Genomic DNA, 18,438 nt, shown 5'->3' with positions numbered 1-18,438 from the left:
TTCTAGGACTATGTGTGTCGTGCTGCACTTAATGAAATTAATGGAATTTTTCCTGTGCTGAACCTACTGAACTCTGAATATCCTGTCATTCAACACTTGGCATTGCAAACCCTCATAACCATATCCACTGATGTAGAGAGCAGAAAGGCACTGTGTCAGAATGATGGCCATGAAAGCCTTCTGCAGGTTCTTGATACACCGGTAATACAATTGTGCATTTTATAAAAGTGCAGTGTTTGATCGAACTGTTAACAGTATGATGCAATAATGAAAGTAGTTTCAGTACTTTCTTGAGCAACTGTGATATCACATAGTAGTCATTACCATAATGACCAAAATACAATAGTAAATGGAATTTGAAATCAGTTCATTTTGTCATGTGGCATCAAAATCAATTATTGATTCCATATGTCCCGTATAAACAACAACTGTTGACTAAAAATTCTTCCCCAAATGTTTAATGTTTTCCTCCTCCCATTCAAACAAAACAGCAAAATAATTTTGACCCACTTGCCATTGTGGAAAATAGGAATGCAGGGTTGGGAAGCTAGCAGCCTGATCCTGCTGGAGTGAAGGGGGTGCAATCGGGGCCCCCCAGAGGGTCAGGTGGTGGGAGGGGTGCCCCCAGGACATTGGCACTTTGGCAATGCAACCCTGTGCTGCCGGCACTGCCCAAGGGAAAGAGTGCCAATGCCCCGGGGCACCTTGGCACTACCTGTTGGGGATCGGGCAGTGCCAAGGAGGTGGGGCATATGGGGTGCCTTGGGGGCGGGACCTGGTGGGGCAATTGGTGGGGGTTGCGGATGGGGGGGGTCTCGCTGTCACTCTGCAGATAGGATCAGTGGGGGAGGGAGGGAGGCCAGCGATCGGGGCATGCTGGGGCTGTGGGTGCTTCGGCAGGGGCTGGGTCGGCACTGTCGGTGGGGAGAAAGCAGGGCGGTGGGGGGGGAGGATCGTGACTGGGCCCGGACAAGGTCGGGGGGGCCAGCGATCAAGCCATGGGGGGGTTGAGAGGGCTGGCATTGTGGGGGTCGTGGGCTGGCCAGCAATCTGGAGGGGGGCAGACGGGGGTCACTGCGCATGCGCCGATCTTGGTGCTGACAGATCAGCGCATGTGCAGTGGCCTGCTCAGTGCTATGCTGCAGCTTGTCCAGCCAAACTGCCCACAGATCTTTAGCGTGATTTACGCTAGTGGACTCTGCAGTGCACAGTGGGGAGATTCATTTTTAAACTCCCTCTGAAAAAAGTGTGATTTACTCCAGTTTTCACGCAAATTCGGTACTTAGAATTTGTTTGGGAGAATTGCCCCCATAATACTGGAGGAATTAATGGGACTAAAAGCTGCTAAATTCCCTACAGCTGATGGTTTATACACTAGAGATTTAAAATACAGAGCTACAGAGTTGGTGGACATATTGATCTTGATCTTCCAGAATTGCCTAGATTTTAGAATCATCTTCTGGATTGCAAGGTAGCAAACTCAACTCCACTATTGAAGAAAGTAGGGAGGGAGAGAACATAGAACTATAGACCAGTTAGCTCTATATGTTTAGCAGGGAAAGTATTAGAACATATGGTTAAGAATGTCATAACAGAGCAATACGGATTTATGAAATGGAAATAATGTTTGATAAATTTATTGAAAGTTTTTGGAATTGTTACAAGCAGGTAAACAAAGGAGATTCAGTGGATGTAGTGCATTTGGATTTTCTAAAAGTAAGGTGCAATACAAGAAGTTATGAGACAAACTTAGACTCATGGGTTGGGAGTAATATCTTAATATAGATTGGTGATTGACTAACGGGCAGAATAGACAGTAGGAATAAATGGGTTATTTTTGGGTTTATAGGCTGTAACTAAAGGATGTTCAAGGATCATTGCTTGAGCCTGAACTATTTACAATTTATATCAATGACTTAGGTGAGAGGAGTGGGTGTAATGTCTTTAAGTTTGCTAAAAAAAAATTATATTGCGAGGAGGATGCAGAGAGCCTGCAAAGGGGTAGTGATTGAGAAAGTTGCAGATAGAATATAATACAGCTTTGGAGAATAAACGTCTTCACTCAGAGGGTGGTGAACCTCTACCACAGAAGGCTGTGGAGCCAAGTCACTGAATATAGAAGATAGGAAATAGATTTTTAGTATCTAAAGGCATCAAGGGGTATGGGGAGAGAGTGGGAATATTACATTGATTTGAGTTTGTTCTTTTACATTAATAATCAGTTTGGGAGAGCCAACTCCTTCCTGAAAATTTTACTGGTATTGCCTTATTATTAAAATATACTGTTTTGTGTTCCTGTGGAGCTCTACTTGCCTGGCCCTACGTTTAATTTAACCTATCCTTATCCTATCCTTATATAATATACTGAGTTAACCGGCTCTTTGAATATTTTCTGTGACTGGTGGGAAAAATATAACATTTTTGTTTTAATTTCCTTAGGTTATACCATTTTGATTTAATTTTGTTATGTTTTCATGGTGGTTTGCATGGATGAAATTCTTGTGGTATTGCTGTTTAAAGATAGGCATTTGATTTTAGACACTTAGGGCTGGGTATACTTAAATCTATAATTAGACAGTCTTTCTGAAATTGAACCTTTTCATCACATGATTGGATGTACAATTCAGGTGAGGCATGTGAATATAGTTTACTGGCCTACTTGAAATAGGAATTTGATTCAATTTGCTCTGTATACCAGCTCACTGGCTGGCTTCCATGATCAGTGCACACAGTATGAAGACATGTCATGCGATTACAATTCACTTCCAGTTACAGGTTTCCGCTGGAGTTTATTTGCTTGATTCAATGGAATTTAATTGGTTATTAAGGCTCCAAAGAAAAATACTTTACAAAGTAGAAGACAATTTTGTAATTTATGATTCATGATTTTTACAGTGATACTCAGAATATTTAACCATTTTTGCACAACATTGCAAATATTAATACCATATTTTAATATTAGTGATTGAATTTATTTTGTCCCCTCAGGAATTTAGTGATCTTCATGCAGATACATTGCATGTACTGGCAAACTGTCTGGAAGAGGCACAGAACGTTGCAATCATCCGTGAAACAGGAGCCCTGGAAAAGCTTTTGGTATTAGTAGCTACATCTACTTTTCCTGAGGCACAAAGGCATGCAACTAACGCAATAACAAGATCAGCTCGTAATAGTATGTCAGAACTTAATTTTGAAAAATATATTTAAGATACAACATTATCTAGATTGAAGCAATTGGAAATTTCTCTTGGTTATTATTTGATGAAAAATAATTATTAGCACTCGAGGTAAATACAGTACAAATAATGCTTTTTTGCCTGCTGTCACTGGTGTGAGTAACAGCACAGCATATTTTTGTATAAAAAGTAAATGATTGTTGTTGGGGAGTATCAATGATATACGAATTTACACTGGGATGTTTTAGAAGGTGCTGCCCTCTGGATGGAAGCTTTGTTATATGCTCACTTTTAAAACTTTTTTGTAGTTTAATGCTAATTGTTCACTTACAATATTTTGAAAATTTGGCCTTACGAGCATCATGGGTTGAGGCTTTAACCTGCGATACAATGACAATGGCAATGTCTCAGTTGCTGCACTCCAGCCCCCTCAGCCCAACTTAATTTTAGATGCTGCTAGTGTATGTTTCTAGCCAGAATGTGAATTTATAGTTGTACACTACACAATTTGTAGTCGCACCACGAAACATGACTCAAAACATTTTTTGTGCACAAGAGAAACAGAGCAAAGTTTGATATTTTTGCAATTTGTCACTTTCCTGAGCCAGTAAATCAAAAGCTTTTATCCAGTAAATGAAAAGCCTACTTTACCAAAGTCTCTGGTGACTTTGTCAATTCCACACATGTTTAATAATGTACTTGAAAAGGCCACATGATACGACGTATGGCTCAGAGATAGGCAACTCTAATGAAAAGTTAGATAGAAAAGTGATGAATCAATAACCTCAAAAAATTAAAAACTTGCAAACATCTTTGAAGAGATGATCAGTAGTAACTGTCAGCTTGGGTGGAACTGGACAGGGAATTTTCAAAAACTAACGTTGAAAGATTTAACACAACTCAGTTCTTCCCCCAACACACTAGATTGGTAATTGAACATGCACCATAAAAAATCAGAATATGTACAGTTCACTGAAGTATGATGTGAAGACGATGCTTCACTTCCAGACAAAGAATAAACAGTCCAGAAACTGATAAAAGCTGTTTGTTCTGGTAATCATTTTTGCAAACCAGCAATTGCTCTTAGTCCTTTTTTTCTAATTTCTGTTTCTGTTGCTGTAGCATTTCTTGCTAAGAATTTGGGACTTAGATTGGCTCTCAATAAAGCAACGGCTTGATTTTAAAATTCTCATTCTTGTTTTCAAATCCCTTCATGGCCTCATACATCCCTTCCTATGTACTGTTCCCCAGCCCCTTATCTGAGATTTCTGTGCTCCTTGAATTCTGACCTCTTAAAAACCCTGATTTTAATCACTGCACCCTTGAGGACCATGCTATCAGCTGCTTGAGCCATAAGCTCTGAAGTTCCTCTCTCACGTCTCTGCCCCTCAACATCACCTTACTCGTGACACTCCTTAAAACCTACCTATTTGACTAGGCTTTTGATCACTGATTTGATTTGATTTATTATTGTCATATGTATTAGTATACAGTGAAAAGTATTGTTTCTTGCGTGCTATACAGACAGAGCAAACCGTTCATAGGAAAGGAAAGGAAAGGAGAGAGTGCAGAATGAAGTGTTACAGTCACAGGTAGGGTGTAGAGAAAAATCAACTTAATGCGAGGTAGGTCCATTCAAAAGTTTGATGGCAGCAGGGAAGAAGCTGTTTTTGAGTCAGTTGGTACGTGTCCTCAGACTTTTAGATGGAAGAGAGTATGTCCGGGGTACCACTCTTTTGGATTGTGGGAGGAAACTGGAGCACCCGGAGGAAACCCACACAGACACTGGGACAACGTGCAGACTCCACACGGACAGTGAACCAAGGCCAGAATTGAACCCGGGTCCCTGGCGTTGTGAGGCAGCAGTGCTAACCGCTCTGCCACAAGGGTAGGTCGTGTCTCACAAACATGCTTGAGTTCTTTGAGGAAGTGACAAGAAAAATTGACCAGGGCAGGGCAGTGGATGTTGTGTACATGGACTTTAGTAAAGCCTTCAATAAGGTTCCTCATGGCAGGCTGCTACAGAAGGTGAAGTCATATAGGATCCGAGGTGGGCTGGTAAGATGGATACAAAACTGACTTGGGCATAGAAAGCGGAGAGTAGCAGTGGAAAGGTACTTTTCTAATTGGAGGTCTGTGACAAGCGGTGTTCCACAAGGATCAGTGCTGGGACCTCTGTTGTTTGTAATATATATAAATGATTTGGAGGAAAATGTTGGTGGTCTGATTAGTAAATTTGCAGATGATACAAAAATTGGGGGAGTAGCGGATAGTGAGGAGGATTGTCAGAGGATACAGCAGGATATAAATCGGAGACGTTGGCCAAAAGATAGCAGATGGAATTTAACCCGGACAAATGTGAGGTGCTGCGATTTGGAAGGCCGACTGCAGAAGGAAAGTATACAGTAAATGGTAGAGCCCTTAGAAATATTAGCATACTGAGGGATCTAGGCATGCAGACCCACAGTTTTCTGAAGGTAGCAACTTGGGTGGACAAGAAGGCGTATGGCACGCTGGCCTTCATCGGTCGGGGCATTGAGTATAGGAATTGGAAAATGATGTTGCAGCTGTATAAGACTTTAGTTAGGCCATCTTTGGAGTATTGTGTACAATTCTGGTCGCCACACTACCGGAAGGATGTTGATGCGTTGGAAAGGGTGCAGAAGAGATTTACTAGGATGTTGCTGGTTTGGAGGATATCACCGATGAAGAAAGGTTGAACAAACTTGGATTGTTTTTATTTGAGCATTGGAGGATGAGAGAGGACCTGACAGAGGTTTACAAGATTATGACGGGCTTTTGGATAGAGCGGATAGTCAGAGTCTTTTTCCCAGGGTCGAAGGGTCAATTACTCAGGGGCATAGGTTGAAAGTGAGAGGGAGAAATTTTAAAAGAGATGTAAGGGGCAAGTTTTCACACAGAGGGTGGTGAATGACTGGAACGCGCTGCTGGAGGAGGTGGTGGAAGCAGATTCTATAACAATGTTCAAAAGACATCTGGATAAATACATGAATAGGCAGGGAATGGAGGGATATGGACCACATAGAGGCAAGAAAATATTAGATTAGAGAGGCATCTGTGTTGGCACAGACTTGGTGGGCCTGTTCCTGTGCTGTACTGTTCTTTGTTCTTTGGTTTACTCCTGACGAATTTTAGTTCATTCACAACTTCGAGTTGGTCGATGCTGGTACGAAAGTTGAAGTCACACGGGATCAGAGGAGAGCTGGCAAGATGGATCTAGAACTGGCTTGGCCATAGAACACAGTAAGGAGTCTAACAACACCAAGTTAAAGTCCAACAGGTTTATTTGGTAGCAAACGCCACTAGCTTTCGGAGCGCTGCTCCTTCGTCAGATGGAGTGGAAATCTGCTCTCAAACAGGGCACAGAGACACAAAATCAAGTTACAGAATACTGATTAGAATGCAAATCTCTACAGCGGTTTATTCTCACTGGAATGACAGAGATTGAGGGATGACTTGATAGAGGTTTACAAGATTATGAGTGGCATGGACAGAATGGATAGTCAGATGCTCTTTCCTAGGGTAGAACAGTCAAGTACCAGGGGACATAGGTTTAAGGTGCATGGGGAAAAGTTTAGAGGAGATGTGCGAGGCAAGTGTTTTACACAGAGGGTGGTGAATGTCTGGAACGTACTATCTGGGGAGGTGGTAGAAGCGGGTATGATAGTGGCATTTAAGGGGCAACTGGACGAATACATGAATAGGATGATGTGGAGATGCCGGCTTTGGACTGGGGTGGGCACAGTAAGAAGTCTCACAACACCAGGTTAAAGTCTAACAGGTTTATTTGGTAGCACGAGCTTTCGGAGCACTGCTCCTTCATCAAGTGAGTAGAGAGTTGGGTTCACAAACAGGGCATATATAGACACAGTCTCAATTGCAAGATAATGATTGGAATGCGAATCTTAACAGGTAATCAAGTCTTTACAGATAGAGACAATGCGAGTGGAGAGAGGGTTAAGCACAGGTTAAAGAGGTGTGAATTGTCTCAAGCCAAGACAGTAAGTAGGAGTTGTCTACCTGATACGCTGCAGGAAAGGATTTCCTGAGGCTTGGTACATTAGTGAGACCATGCAGATGCTACAACAACGGATGAATGGACACCACTCGCCAGTCACCAGGCAGGAGTGTTCCCTTCCTGTCATGGAACACTTCAGCAGTCAAGGACATTCAGCCTCCGATCTTCGGGTAAGCGTTCTCCAAGGCGGCCTTCAAGACACATGACAACATAGAATCGACGAGCACAAATTGACAGCCAAGTTCCGCAAACATGAGGACGGCCTCCCTCAACTGGGATCTTGGGTTTATGTCACACTACCTGTAACCCCCACGGTTTGCCTGGGCTTGCAAAATCTTACTAACTGTCCTGGCTTGAAACAATTCACACCTCTTTAACCTGTGCTTAACTCTCTCTCCACTCCTATTTAGGCAGACAGCATGATCGACGCAGGCTTGGAGGGCTGAAGGGCCTGTTCCTGTGCTGTACTTTTCTTTGTTATTTCGCCTTCCTTTAAGACTGTAGCTGCAAAGAATCCTGAGGCCGAGGCCATGCTGTCGGGGGGCATATTGAAGAGAGAGTGCTGGGGCAGAGATCACATTATCAGGGGCATATTGAAGAGGCTGTGGTGGGCTTTTATGGGCCATGTTAGAGGGCTCTATGTCACACATTTCTTGGTCCTGGTCTTTGGCGGGAGAAGGCCTCTTTGGGCATTGACACTTATGCATAGTATGGTGTGTAGGTTGAGTACTGGGTGTAGACTTTTCCCCATGATTCCCAAATTAAGATTTGCACTGCTGTGCAGGTTTCCAGCAATATTAACATGCAGTGTTATCAAATTTCCTTTAATTTAGGTATGATGCAATTTAATCAAGTTGCATAAAATTGAGGGTCACAACATGTCATCTGTGCTTCAAATAACATCTTTATTTTCTTCAATTTTCCCCTTTAGCAAATTGGGGAGGTGGTGGCGTAGTGTTATTGTCACTGCATTCGTAATCAAAAAACCCAGGGTTATGCTCTGGGGACATGGGTTCAAATTCCACTTCAACAGGTGGTGAAATCTGAATTAAATAAATCTGAAATTAAAAATCTAATGATAATCATGAAAACATCATGACACAATTCTTTCAAAATGGATGTTTTGTGAGTGATTGCGGATAATTTACTCGAGCATTCCATCTGACATCAAAAATTGTGGATTGTGCTGTACCATTTTATCAATGGACCTTCAAGTTTACATTCCTGTCTTGAAATCACTTTGGAGATGTTGTTTCTATCAGTGTATGTATTCATTTTATGGAATAATTTTCAGTTTGTTTGGGCCATCAAATGAGTTTTATTGCAGAATCCAGTGTTGCTTGTGGTGTTAATGGTCGCAGTGAACACTTGTTAATTTGTGTTTGCATTACCGCAGGCTTTCAAGGAAAATAGGAAATTCTGGCCAGTATCTAGACAGTTGTATACTTAAAACTAAAGAACACTTCTCTGCAGTCAAGAAATATGCTTTCTGTGACGTACATGATTTTACACTCAATATCATTCAATAATTTTGATTGAATATTGCTGATCATAACCCAAGTATGCTGATCATTTGAAAAGTGTTCAGAACTGGAGTATGGAGGATTATAGACAGGAAAAATAGTCATAATGAAGATGTGGTAAATGATACCTACCAGTATTGCTGAGTATCCTTGTTATGAGTTTTATTAAGTTAGGCACCATCTACAGATTTGTGCAAAAACAATGTGTCAATCATAGAATCCCTACAGTGCAGAAGGAGACCATTCGGCCCATCAAGCCTGCACCGACCACAATCCCACCCAGGCCTTATTCCTGTAACCCCACATATTTACCCTGCTAGTCCCGCTGACACTCGGGTCAATTTAGAATGGCCAATCAACCTAACCAGTACATCTTTGGACTGTGGGAGGAAACCTGAATTAAGAGTGAAGCAAGGTACATTGAAAATAATTAATATGTTAATCTTGGAAATGTAATGGTCATATGTATTTGTCATTGCAGTTATTAGATGTACAAAGAACTCTCCATATATATAATACTTATGTGTTTTGAAACTTTCATTCACTCTTGTCTTTCAATGATATAAGGTGAAACCAGACATATTTTCCATCAAGATGGTTTGGAAAAAGTATTGGTGATGCTTTTAGGAATCAACAACGATGCAATCAGAATAGCTGCTTGTGAAGCAATAGCAGTTATGAGTGAAGATGAGGCTAGCAAAGAGACTTTCAGAACAGAAAGTAAGTACGAATGATTTAAATCATTCTGTGGTTAAATTTTTGTTCCATGAATAGCAAATTTTATAATAGACAACTGCACGTATGCAAAGTTGAAACTAGATTTCTCTGGGGTCTTTTTTTTTTGCAGGAGGTATTGCTCATGTGGTTCCACTTCTGACGAGTGACAATGTGGAAATAAAAGAGGCAGCAGCCTTAGCTCTGGCAAATCTAACAACTGCTAATTCCAGCAATGCTAGGTAATCAGATTTATTATTAATGCTATACTTACTTTGCATCGGAGCTTATCATGCAGATTTTTCCCTGTAAATTTGTTGCTCATGCGAAGAGTAATATCAGTGATCAGGAATGGATCCATTATCTGTTTTGTGCAACAAAACCTCAAAATTTGTGAATATCAATGTACAAGTATTCACTGTGTCTGAAGTTTTTTAATCTGCAGTTTTATTTTAAAGAGGATTTAAATAAATGAAATCTATATCAAAGTTTCAAGCTAATGTTTCTTGTTCGGATTCTTGGATAGGTCCTAGACCTTGCTTAGACATCTAAAATTGATTCCAAAGATAGACAGTTATGTTTAATTAAATACTGTATGGCTCCTTTTTAAGATCTGTAAAAAACCTCATTTTCTCTTTGACTAACAATATGTTTATGGGGTGCTCTGCCATCTGCTGGTAGACTAGTAAAACTGCCTTTGTGCTTTTACAGAAATGGACACCTGCCCTGATCAAACCAATAACCCTTTCCCACAATTTGGGATCGGGACTATGGCTTTACGTGTGAACATAAAGGCTTACTCCATGCACTTGTGTCAGCATAGCAGAACTCCAGACTTTCAGCCCCTAAAGATCTATCTCAAGCAGTCTAAACGTTGCCTTAATCCCAATCGCAAAAGAGCATCTTCATTACATCAGTATGAATTATTGAATCTCTGTTTCCAGCTGCCTTTACCTTCACATTATCGACATGTTGTATTTTCAGGCTCTGTCCACATACTGCAAGGTTTGAAGTCCAAAGACTTAGGATCTGTGCAGGCAGCAATTTCTACTAAATTAAAATTTTGGGTTCCAAAAGTAAAAGGACAATATGCTTAATTTCTACATCAGTCAACACTCTTGGTAATGAACCCTGAGATTTGAGATTTCAGGTTCAGAGTCAAAACTTCTGTGCAACTCAAAAAAATATTCAGACACAGGAAGGTAGTGTTACATAACAACACACGTAGGCTATTCAACCCTTTTGAGCTTGTTCCACAATTCAGTCAGATCGTGGCTGATCTATACCTCAATTCCATTTTCTCACCTTGGTTCCCTATCCCTTGATTACCTTATCTCATAAAATCTAACCATCTCAGTTTTGAAAACAACAATTTTCCCACCATCTCGACTTTTGCGGGAAAAAGTTCCAGATTTCTGTTGGGTTCTCCACAAAAAAAAGCTTCCTTATTCTCCTCTTTAAGTGGTGTAACTCTAGTTTTATTAAAGATTGTGTCCCCTTGATTTTGATTGCATCACCAGAAGAAATAGCCTGTTGAATCCCTTTAACATTTTAAACCCCTCAATCAGATTGCCCTTAACCATCAATACTCAAGAGAATACAAGTTATGCGTGTGCAACCTCGCCTCATAATTTTATCTTTTTGGCTCAATGTTGTTCTTGTGAATATATTCTTTCTGAGGTGTGGTGCCTAAAGTTGAACAAAAGGAACCAGATAGAGACTGACTGAGGCTCAGTTCTAACTTCCTTTTGCATTTCAGCTCCTTGAGACAAAGACTAATGTTCCATTAGCCTTTTTGATTTCATTCCTCGCTACTGGTTTCAAATTACTTGTATACTTGAAGTCTCAAATCTACTTTTTTCTTGTACATCATCATTGCCACAATTTATTTAATACACCAATTTAGGTCCAAAGTAAATGACCTAGCACTTACCGACATTAAACTTTGTCTGTCATCATTTTGCACATTCACTTAATCTGTCTATGTCCCATTGCAACTTTCTGCTCTCATTTTCACTATCTACTGTCCCATCCCTCTGATTTATCTGGAAAATTGGATATACAACTCTCAATACTTGCATTAAAATCATTAATAAATATGGTGAAAAATTGATATTCCAGAACAAATTCCTGGAAACATTACTTGTCACGTTCTGCCAAAATCAGTATTCTCTTCAGTGCATTCTTATTTTTGCCAATACTCTGTTATATGGAACCTTATTACATGTGTTCTGGAAATCCATACAGACAGCAGTGTAGAGTGCGAGACTCAGAGGAGAAAGCAGCAAAGAGTGCAAGATTTCGGAGGAGAAATTAGTGGAATGTGTGAGACTCTCCAAAGTCCAAAGCTCTGGAATTCCCTCTCTTAAACCTCTCCACCTCTCTCTGCTCCTTTAAGTCTCCCATTAAAATGTACCTTTCTAAATTCATTCGTGGGATGGGCGTCACTGGCTGACCAGCATTTATTGCCCAACCCTAGTTGCCCTTGAGAAGGTGGTGGTGAGCTGCCTTCTTGAGTCACTGTTGTCCATGTGCTGTGGGTTGACCCACAGTGCTATAAGGGAGGGAATTCCAGGATTTTGACCCTGGGACTGCGAAGGAATGGCGATTTATTTCCAAGTCAAGATGGTGAGTGGCTTGGAGGAGAACTTGTTCCCATGTATCTGCTGTCCTTGTCTTTCTAGGTGGAAGTGGTTGTGGGTTTGGAAGGTGCTGTCTAAGGATCTTTAATGAAATTCTGTAGTGTATCTTGTAGATAGTACATACTGCTCCTACTGAACATTGGTGGTGGAGGGAATGGATGTTTGTGGGTGTGATGCCAATCAAGCAGGCTGCTTTGTTCTGGATGGTGTCAATTCTTCTTGAGTGTTGTTGGAGCTGCACCCATCCAGGCAAGTGGGGAGTATTCCATCACACTCCTGACTTGTGCCTTGTAGATGATGAACAAGCTTTGGGGAGTCAGGAGGTGAGCGACTCGCCGCAATATTTCGAGCCTCTGACTTGCTCTTGTAGCCATTGTTTTGAGTTTCTGGTCAATGGTAACCCAAGGATGTTGACAGTGATGGTAACACCATTGAATGTCAAGGGACGATGGTTAGATTGTGCCTTAATGCTGATGGTCAATGCCTGGCATTTGTGTGGCGTGAACATTACTTGCTACTTGTCAGCCTGAGCCTGGATATTGTCCAGATCTTGTTGCATTTGAACATGGACTGCTTCAGTATCTGAGGAGCCGCGAATAGAGCTGAACATCCCCACTTCTGCTCGTATGACGGAGGGAAGGTCATTGATGAAGCAGCTGAAGATTGTTGGGCCTAGGACACTACCCTGAGGGACTGCTGCAGAGATGTCCTGGAGCTGAGATGATTCACCCCCTGCCCCAAACCACAACCATCTTCCTATGTGCAAGGAATGACTCCAACCAGTGGAGAGTTTGCCCCCTGATACCCATTGATTCCAGTTTTGCTAGGGCTCCTTGATGCCACATGCAGTCAAAAATAACCTTGATGCAGAAGAGTCATAGAGGTCATAGAGGTTTACAGCATGGAAACAGGCCCTTCAGCCCAACTTGTCCATGCCGCCCTTTTTTTTAAACCCCGAAGCTAGTCCCAATTGCCCGCATTTGGCTCATATCTCTCTATACCCATGCAACTGTCTAAGTGCTTTTTAAAAGACAAAATTGTACCCGCCTCTGTTACTACCTCTGGCAGCTTGTTCCAGACACTCACCACCCTCTGTGTGAAATAATTGCCCCTCTGGACACTTTTGTATCTCTCCCCTCTCACCTTAAACCTATGTCCTCTAGTTTTAGACTCCCCTACCTTTGGGAAAAGATATCGATTATCTAGCTGATCTATGCCCCTCATTATTTTATAGACCTCTATAAGATCACCCCTCAGCCTTCTATGCTCCAGAGAAAAAAGTCCCAGTCTATCCAGCCTCTCCTTATAACTCAAACCATCAAGTCCCGGTAGCATCGTAGTAAATCTTTTCTGCACTCTTTCTAGTTTAATAATATCCTTTCTATAATAGGGTGACCAGAACTATACACAGTATTCCAAGTGTGGCCTTATCAATGTCTTGTACAACTTCAACAAGACATCCCAACTCCTGTATTCAATGTTCTGATCAATGAAACCAAGCATGTTGAATGCCTTCTTCACCACTCTGTCCACCTGTGACTCCACTTTCAAGGAGCTATGAACATGTACCCCTAGATCTCTTTGTTCTGTAATTCTCCCCAACGCCCTACCATGCGCTGAGTAAGTCCTGCCCTGGTTCAATCTACCAAAATGCATCACCTCGCATTTATCTAAATTAAATTCCATCTACCATTTGTCAGACCACTGGCCCAATTGATCAAGATCCTGTTGCAATCCGAGATAACCTTCTTCACTGTCCACTATGCCACCAATCTTAGTGTCATCTGCAAACTTACTAACCATGCCTCCTATATTCTCATCCAAATCATTAATATAGGTGACAAATAACAGTGGACCCAGCATTGATCCCTGAGACACACTACTGGTCACAAGCCTCCAGTTTGAAAAACAACCTTCTACAACCATCCTCTGGCTTCTGTCATCAACACCAGATTAAAGTCCAACAGGTTTATTTGGCAGCACTAGCTTTCGGAGCCTCAACCTCCTTCTTCAAGTGAGTGAGGACTTGTGTTCACAAACAGGGCATATAACAGGGCATATGAACACAAGTCCTCACTCACCTGAAGAAGGAGCTTGAGGCTCCGAAAGCTAGTGCTGCCAAATAAACCTGTTGGACTTTAACCTGATGTTGTGAGACTTCTTACTGTGCATACCCCAGTCCAACACCAGCATCTCCACATTCTGTCATCAAGCCAATTTTGTATCCATTTAGCTACCTCACCCTGGATCCTGTGAGATTTAACCTTATGCAACAACCTACTAGGCGGTACCTTGTCAAAGGCTTTGCTAAAGTCCATGTAGACAACATCAACTGCACTGCCCTCATCTAGCTTCTTGGTTACCCCTTCAAAAAACTCAATCAAATTTGTTAGACATGATTTTCCACTCACAAAGCCATGCTGACTGTCCCTAATCAGTCCTTGCATCTCTATATTTGATTTGATTTGATTTATTATTGTCACATGTATTAACATACAGTGAAAAGTATTGTTTATTGCGTGCTATACAGACAAAACATACCGTTCATAGAGAAGGAAACGTGAGAGTGCAGAATGTAGTGTTACAGTCATAGCTAGGGTGCAGAGAAAGATCAACTTAATGCAAGATAAGTCCATTCAAAGGTCTGACAGCAGCAGGGAAGAAGCTGTTCTTAAGTTGGTTGGTATGTGACCTCAGACTTTTGTATCTTTTTCCCGAAGGAAGATGGTGGAAGCGAGAATGTCCGGGGTGCGTGGGGTCCTTAATTATGCTGGCTGCTTCGCTGAAAGATCCTGTCTCTCAAAATACCTTCCAACAACTTACCCACCACAGATGTGAGGCTTGCTGGCCCTAGTTCCCAGGCTTTTCCCTGTAGCCCTTTTTAAACAAATGCACAACATTTGCCGCCCTCCAATCTTCAGACACCTCCCCTTTGACTATAAATGATTAAAATATCTCTGCTAGGGGACCCGCAATTTCCTCCCTAGCCTCCCACAATGTCCTGCGATATACTTCATTAGGTCCCGGGGATTTATCTACCTTGATGCACTTTAAGACTTCCAGTAATTCCTTCTCTGTAATATGCACACTCCTCAACACATCACTATTTATTTCCCCAAGTTCCCTAACATCCATGTTTTTCTCACAGTAAATACTGATGAGAAATATTCATTTAGGATCTCACCCATCTCTTGTGGATCCACACGTAGATGGTCTTGTTGATCCTTAAGAGGCCGTACTCTCTCCCTAGTTACTCTTTTGGCCTTTATGTATTTGTAGAAGCTCTTTGGATTCTCCTTTGCTTTATCTGCCAAAACAATTTCGTGTCCCCTTTTTGCCCTCCTGATTTCTCTCTTAACTCTACTCCTACACCTCTATACTCTTCAAGGGATTCACTTGATCCCAGCTGCCTATGCATGTTATGTGCCTCCTTCTTCTTCTTGACCAGGGCTTCAATATACCGAGTCATCTAGGGTTCCCTACTTCTACCAGCCTTGCCCTTCACTCTAAAAGGAATGTGCTTACCCTGAACCCTAGTTAACACACTTTTGAAAGCCTCCCACTTACCAGACATTCCTTTGCCTTCCCACAGACTCCCCCAATTAACTTCTGAAAGTTCCTGCCTGATACCATCAAAATTGGCCTTGCCCCAATTTAGAATTTGAACTTTTGGGCCAGACCTATCATTCTCCATAACTATCTTAAAACTAATTGAATTATGGTCACTAGTCCAAAAGGCTGTCACCCTCACCTCATCCCTGGAATTCAGCTCTTTTGTCCACGTTTGAACCAGGGCTGTAATGAGGACAGGAGCTGTGTAACCCTGGCAAAAGTCAAACTGGCCATTCCTGAGCAGGTGCTGCTTGATAGCACTGTTGATGACCCCTTTCAACATTTTAATGATGTTTGAGTAGACTGGGCAGTAATTGGCTGGGTTGGATTTGTCTGGCTTTTTGTACACTGGACTAACCTGGGCGATTTTCCACATTGTTGGGTAGATGCCAATGTTGTAACTGTACTGGAAGTGCTTGACTAGGGGAGCAGCAAGTTCTGGAGCACAAGTCCTCAGTACTGTTGCCTGTGACCAAGCCTTTTAGTCACTCATTCTAATAAATCCTTCTTTGTTTTGGTGCCTATTTCTTGTCCCTTTAGTTTTGGGACATGTTCCAATTTTAAAGATTCAACATACATGCAAGTTGTTGATATTAGCACAATATGGAAAATATTAGACATGGGAGAAATGAAATTCCTTGAGCCAAGTGACTATTTCCTAACCCTGATCTCTCTTACTCTTACTCAATGCGTGTTACCAAAATAGCTCATTACTTTTAACTTTATTTTGAAAATTATTTTGTTTACAGGGTTCATTAAGGAGTTAGAATTTCTCATGGAAAGTGCACTCCAATGATGTCCACTGAAAGAGATGGAATGTATCTTTTTTCCATAAAACAAAATGATACAACACATATTGGGGATAAGAAACTGATCTTTTACTGAAGCAATGAAGGACCTGTATAGTGCACAGACAAACCTTGCAAATATGTGATTATTTTCAAATAATGATGTACCTCTATAAATAATTACCTGAAATACATATGGAGGTATACATTTCTCCCAACAAAAAGGTACTTATATACCACTTCAACATAGTAAAATGTCCAAAGGCACTTCACAGGAGCATTTTGACACAAAATTTAACACTGAACCATATAAGGAGAGACTAGGTTTTAAGCAGGAATGAGAGACATAGAGGTTTTAAAGCAGGAATTCCAGCACTTTGTGCCTTGGCAGCTGAAGGCCGATGGTACAGAGATTAAAATTGGGGATGCTCAAAAGGCGCGAATTAGAAAAGCACAGATATCTTGGAAGGTTCTATGGCTGGAAGGGATAGGGAAGGTGAGAGCATGGAGTGCTTTGAAAACAAGGATAGAATTTTAAAATTGAGGCTTAACCCGATACCAAAATAGGTTAGCGAGCACTGGGGTGATAAGGGAATAGGACTTGGTTTGAGTCATGAGAGGGGCTGCAGAGTTTTGAAGGACCTGAAGCTTACAAGGAGTAGGCTGGCCAGGAGTGAATTGGAATTGTCAATTCCAATTGTACCAAAAGCATGAATAAAATTCCAGCAGCATTTCAGCAAAGGCAGAGGTGGAGTTGTGCGACGTTACAGATGTGGAAATAGGTGGTTTTAGTGGTGGTGTAGGTATGTGGGAAAAATGTGTGAAATATTATCTCAAAATATCATCTCATGGTCAGATATTACATCCAAGTTGCATATAGTCTGTGTTAGTCACTCACAGTTGCCAAAGAGAGAGAGGAAATCTGTGGCTAGGAACATGTTTGTGATTTAATGGATGGGGGTCTCGTATACTGACTCGAGGGGCCCACATGGGGAAGGCCCACTGCATCATGTGTCAATCGGACACTTGAAAGGCTAACAACTGGCCTTCCCTGGGATCAAGGATCCCAGGGACAAAAGTCCAGCCCACTGAAATGTTGACAGCTCTATTGAACTGCAGTGGTAGCAGGGAGTGATGGCTTCTGTAGATACGACACTCCCCCGAGACCTAAGACTGCCATGGGTGACCCGGGCCACAGTTGAGTGATGGGGGTTGTGGGTTGTGAGGGAGGGGATCAGCAGCAATTGCAGGGGATGAATCTCAGCGGCTCCCCCCTTCCCATGTCAAGCAAGCCAAGCTCCCTCTAAAGCTCATCCCTGTTTTAACCTAAATCTTCCTTGATCGAGTTCTGATTGTCCCCACTTCAAGAAGCCCGCCCAACCCTGCTTGTTGTTCTCCCGCATGGTTAGCCCCTCTGCCCATCACTGGGTTAATATTAACAGTTACAAAATGAGGCCCCAAAGTAGACATTTATTGTCCACTTAAGGGTATCATGAACTTAATCAGGATGGAATCCTACTCACCGCCCTCCCACCCAATTAAATGCTTCTCTTGCCACCAAACCTGCACAGGGGAAGGCATTCAATTCCACCCAATGACTTTGGTCTTCCCAATATTTAATAGGAAAAAATTCTCTTCATCCAGTACTGGATGTCAGGAATGTAATCTGGCAATTTTGAGACTGGGGTGTTTGTGAGAGGTGATAGTGCAGCAGAACTGTGTGTCACCAACGTACTTGTGGAAACTGATGCTGTGTTTTCAAATGATGTCGACCAAGGGGCAGCATGCGGAAGGCTTCGGAGGTCGCTGTGTGGGAGCGGGAAGACTACAATTGGAGAGAATGCAACCTGGAGAGGTCACAACAGGTGGATGGGTAATGATGAAGAGGCATTGGAGGAGGAGGATGTGTTTGGTTAACCATGTCAAAAGCTGCAGACAATTTGA

General features: G+C 41.9%; 1 protein-coding gene across 1 annotated transcript in view; it reads left to right on the top strand.

Annotated features, from left to right (window-relative positions):
* Positions 1-18,438, top strand: part of armc3 (armadillo repeat containing 3) — an 81,191-nt gene that overhangs the window by 41,672 nt on the left and 21,081 nt on the right. Inside the window, exons 6-9 of the mRNA XM_078227694.1 lie at positions 7-201; positions 2,989-3,172; positions 9,306-9,458; positions 9,589-9,694. Of these exons, the coding sequence (XP_078083820.1) occupies positions 7-201; positions 2,989-3,172; positions 9,306-9,458; positions 9,589-9,694 (638 nt within the window). The remainder of the gene's footprint in view (positions 1-6; positions 202-2,988; positions 3,173-9,305; positions 9,459-9,588; positions 9,695-18,438) is intronic.

This window comes from Mustelus asterias, chromosome 2 (genome assembly GCF_964213995.1).
Source record: "Mustelus asterias chromosome 2, sMusAst1.hap1.1, whole genome shotgun sequence".
Lineage (NCBI taxonomy): Eukaryota > Metazoa > Chordata > Chondrichthyes > Carcharhiniformes > Triakidae > Mustelus > Mustelus asterias.
The sequence above is the reverse complement of the archived record's forward strand: the minus strand, read 5'-3'. Positions and strand labels throughout refer to the sequence as shown.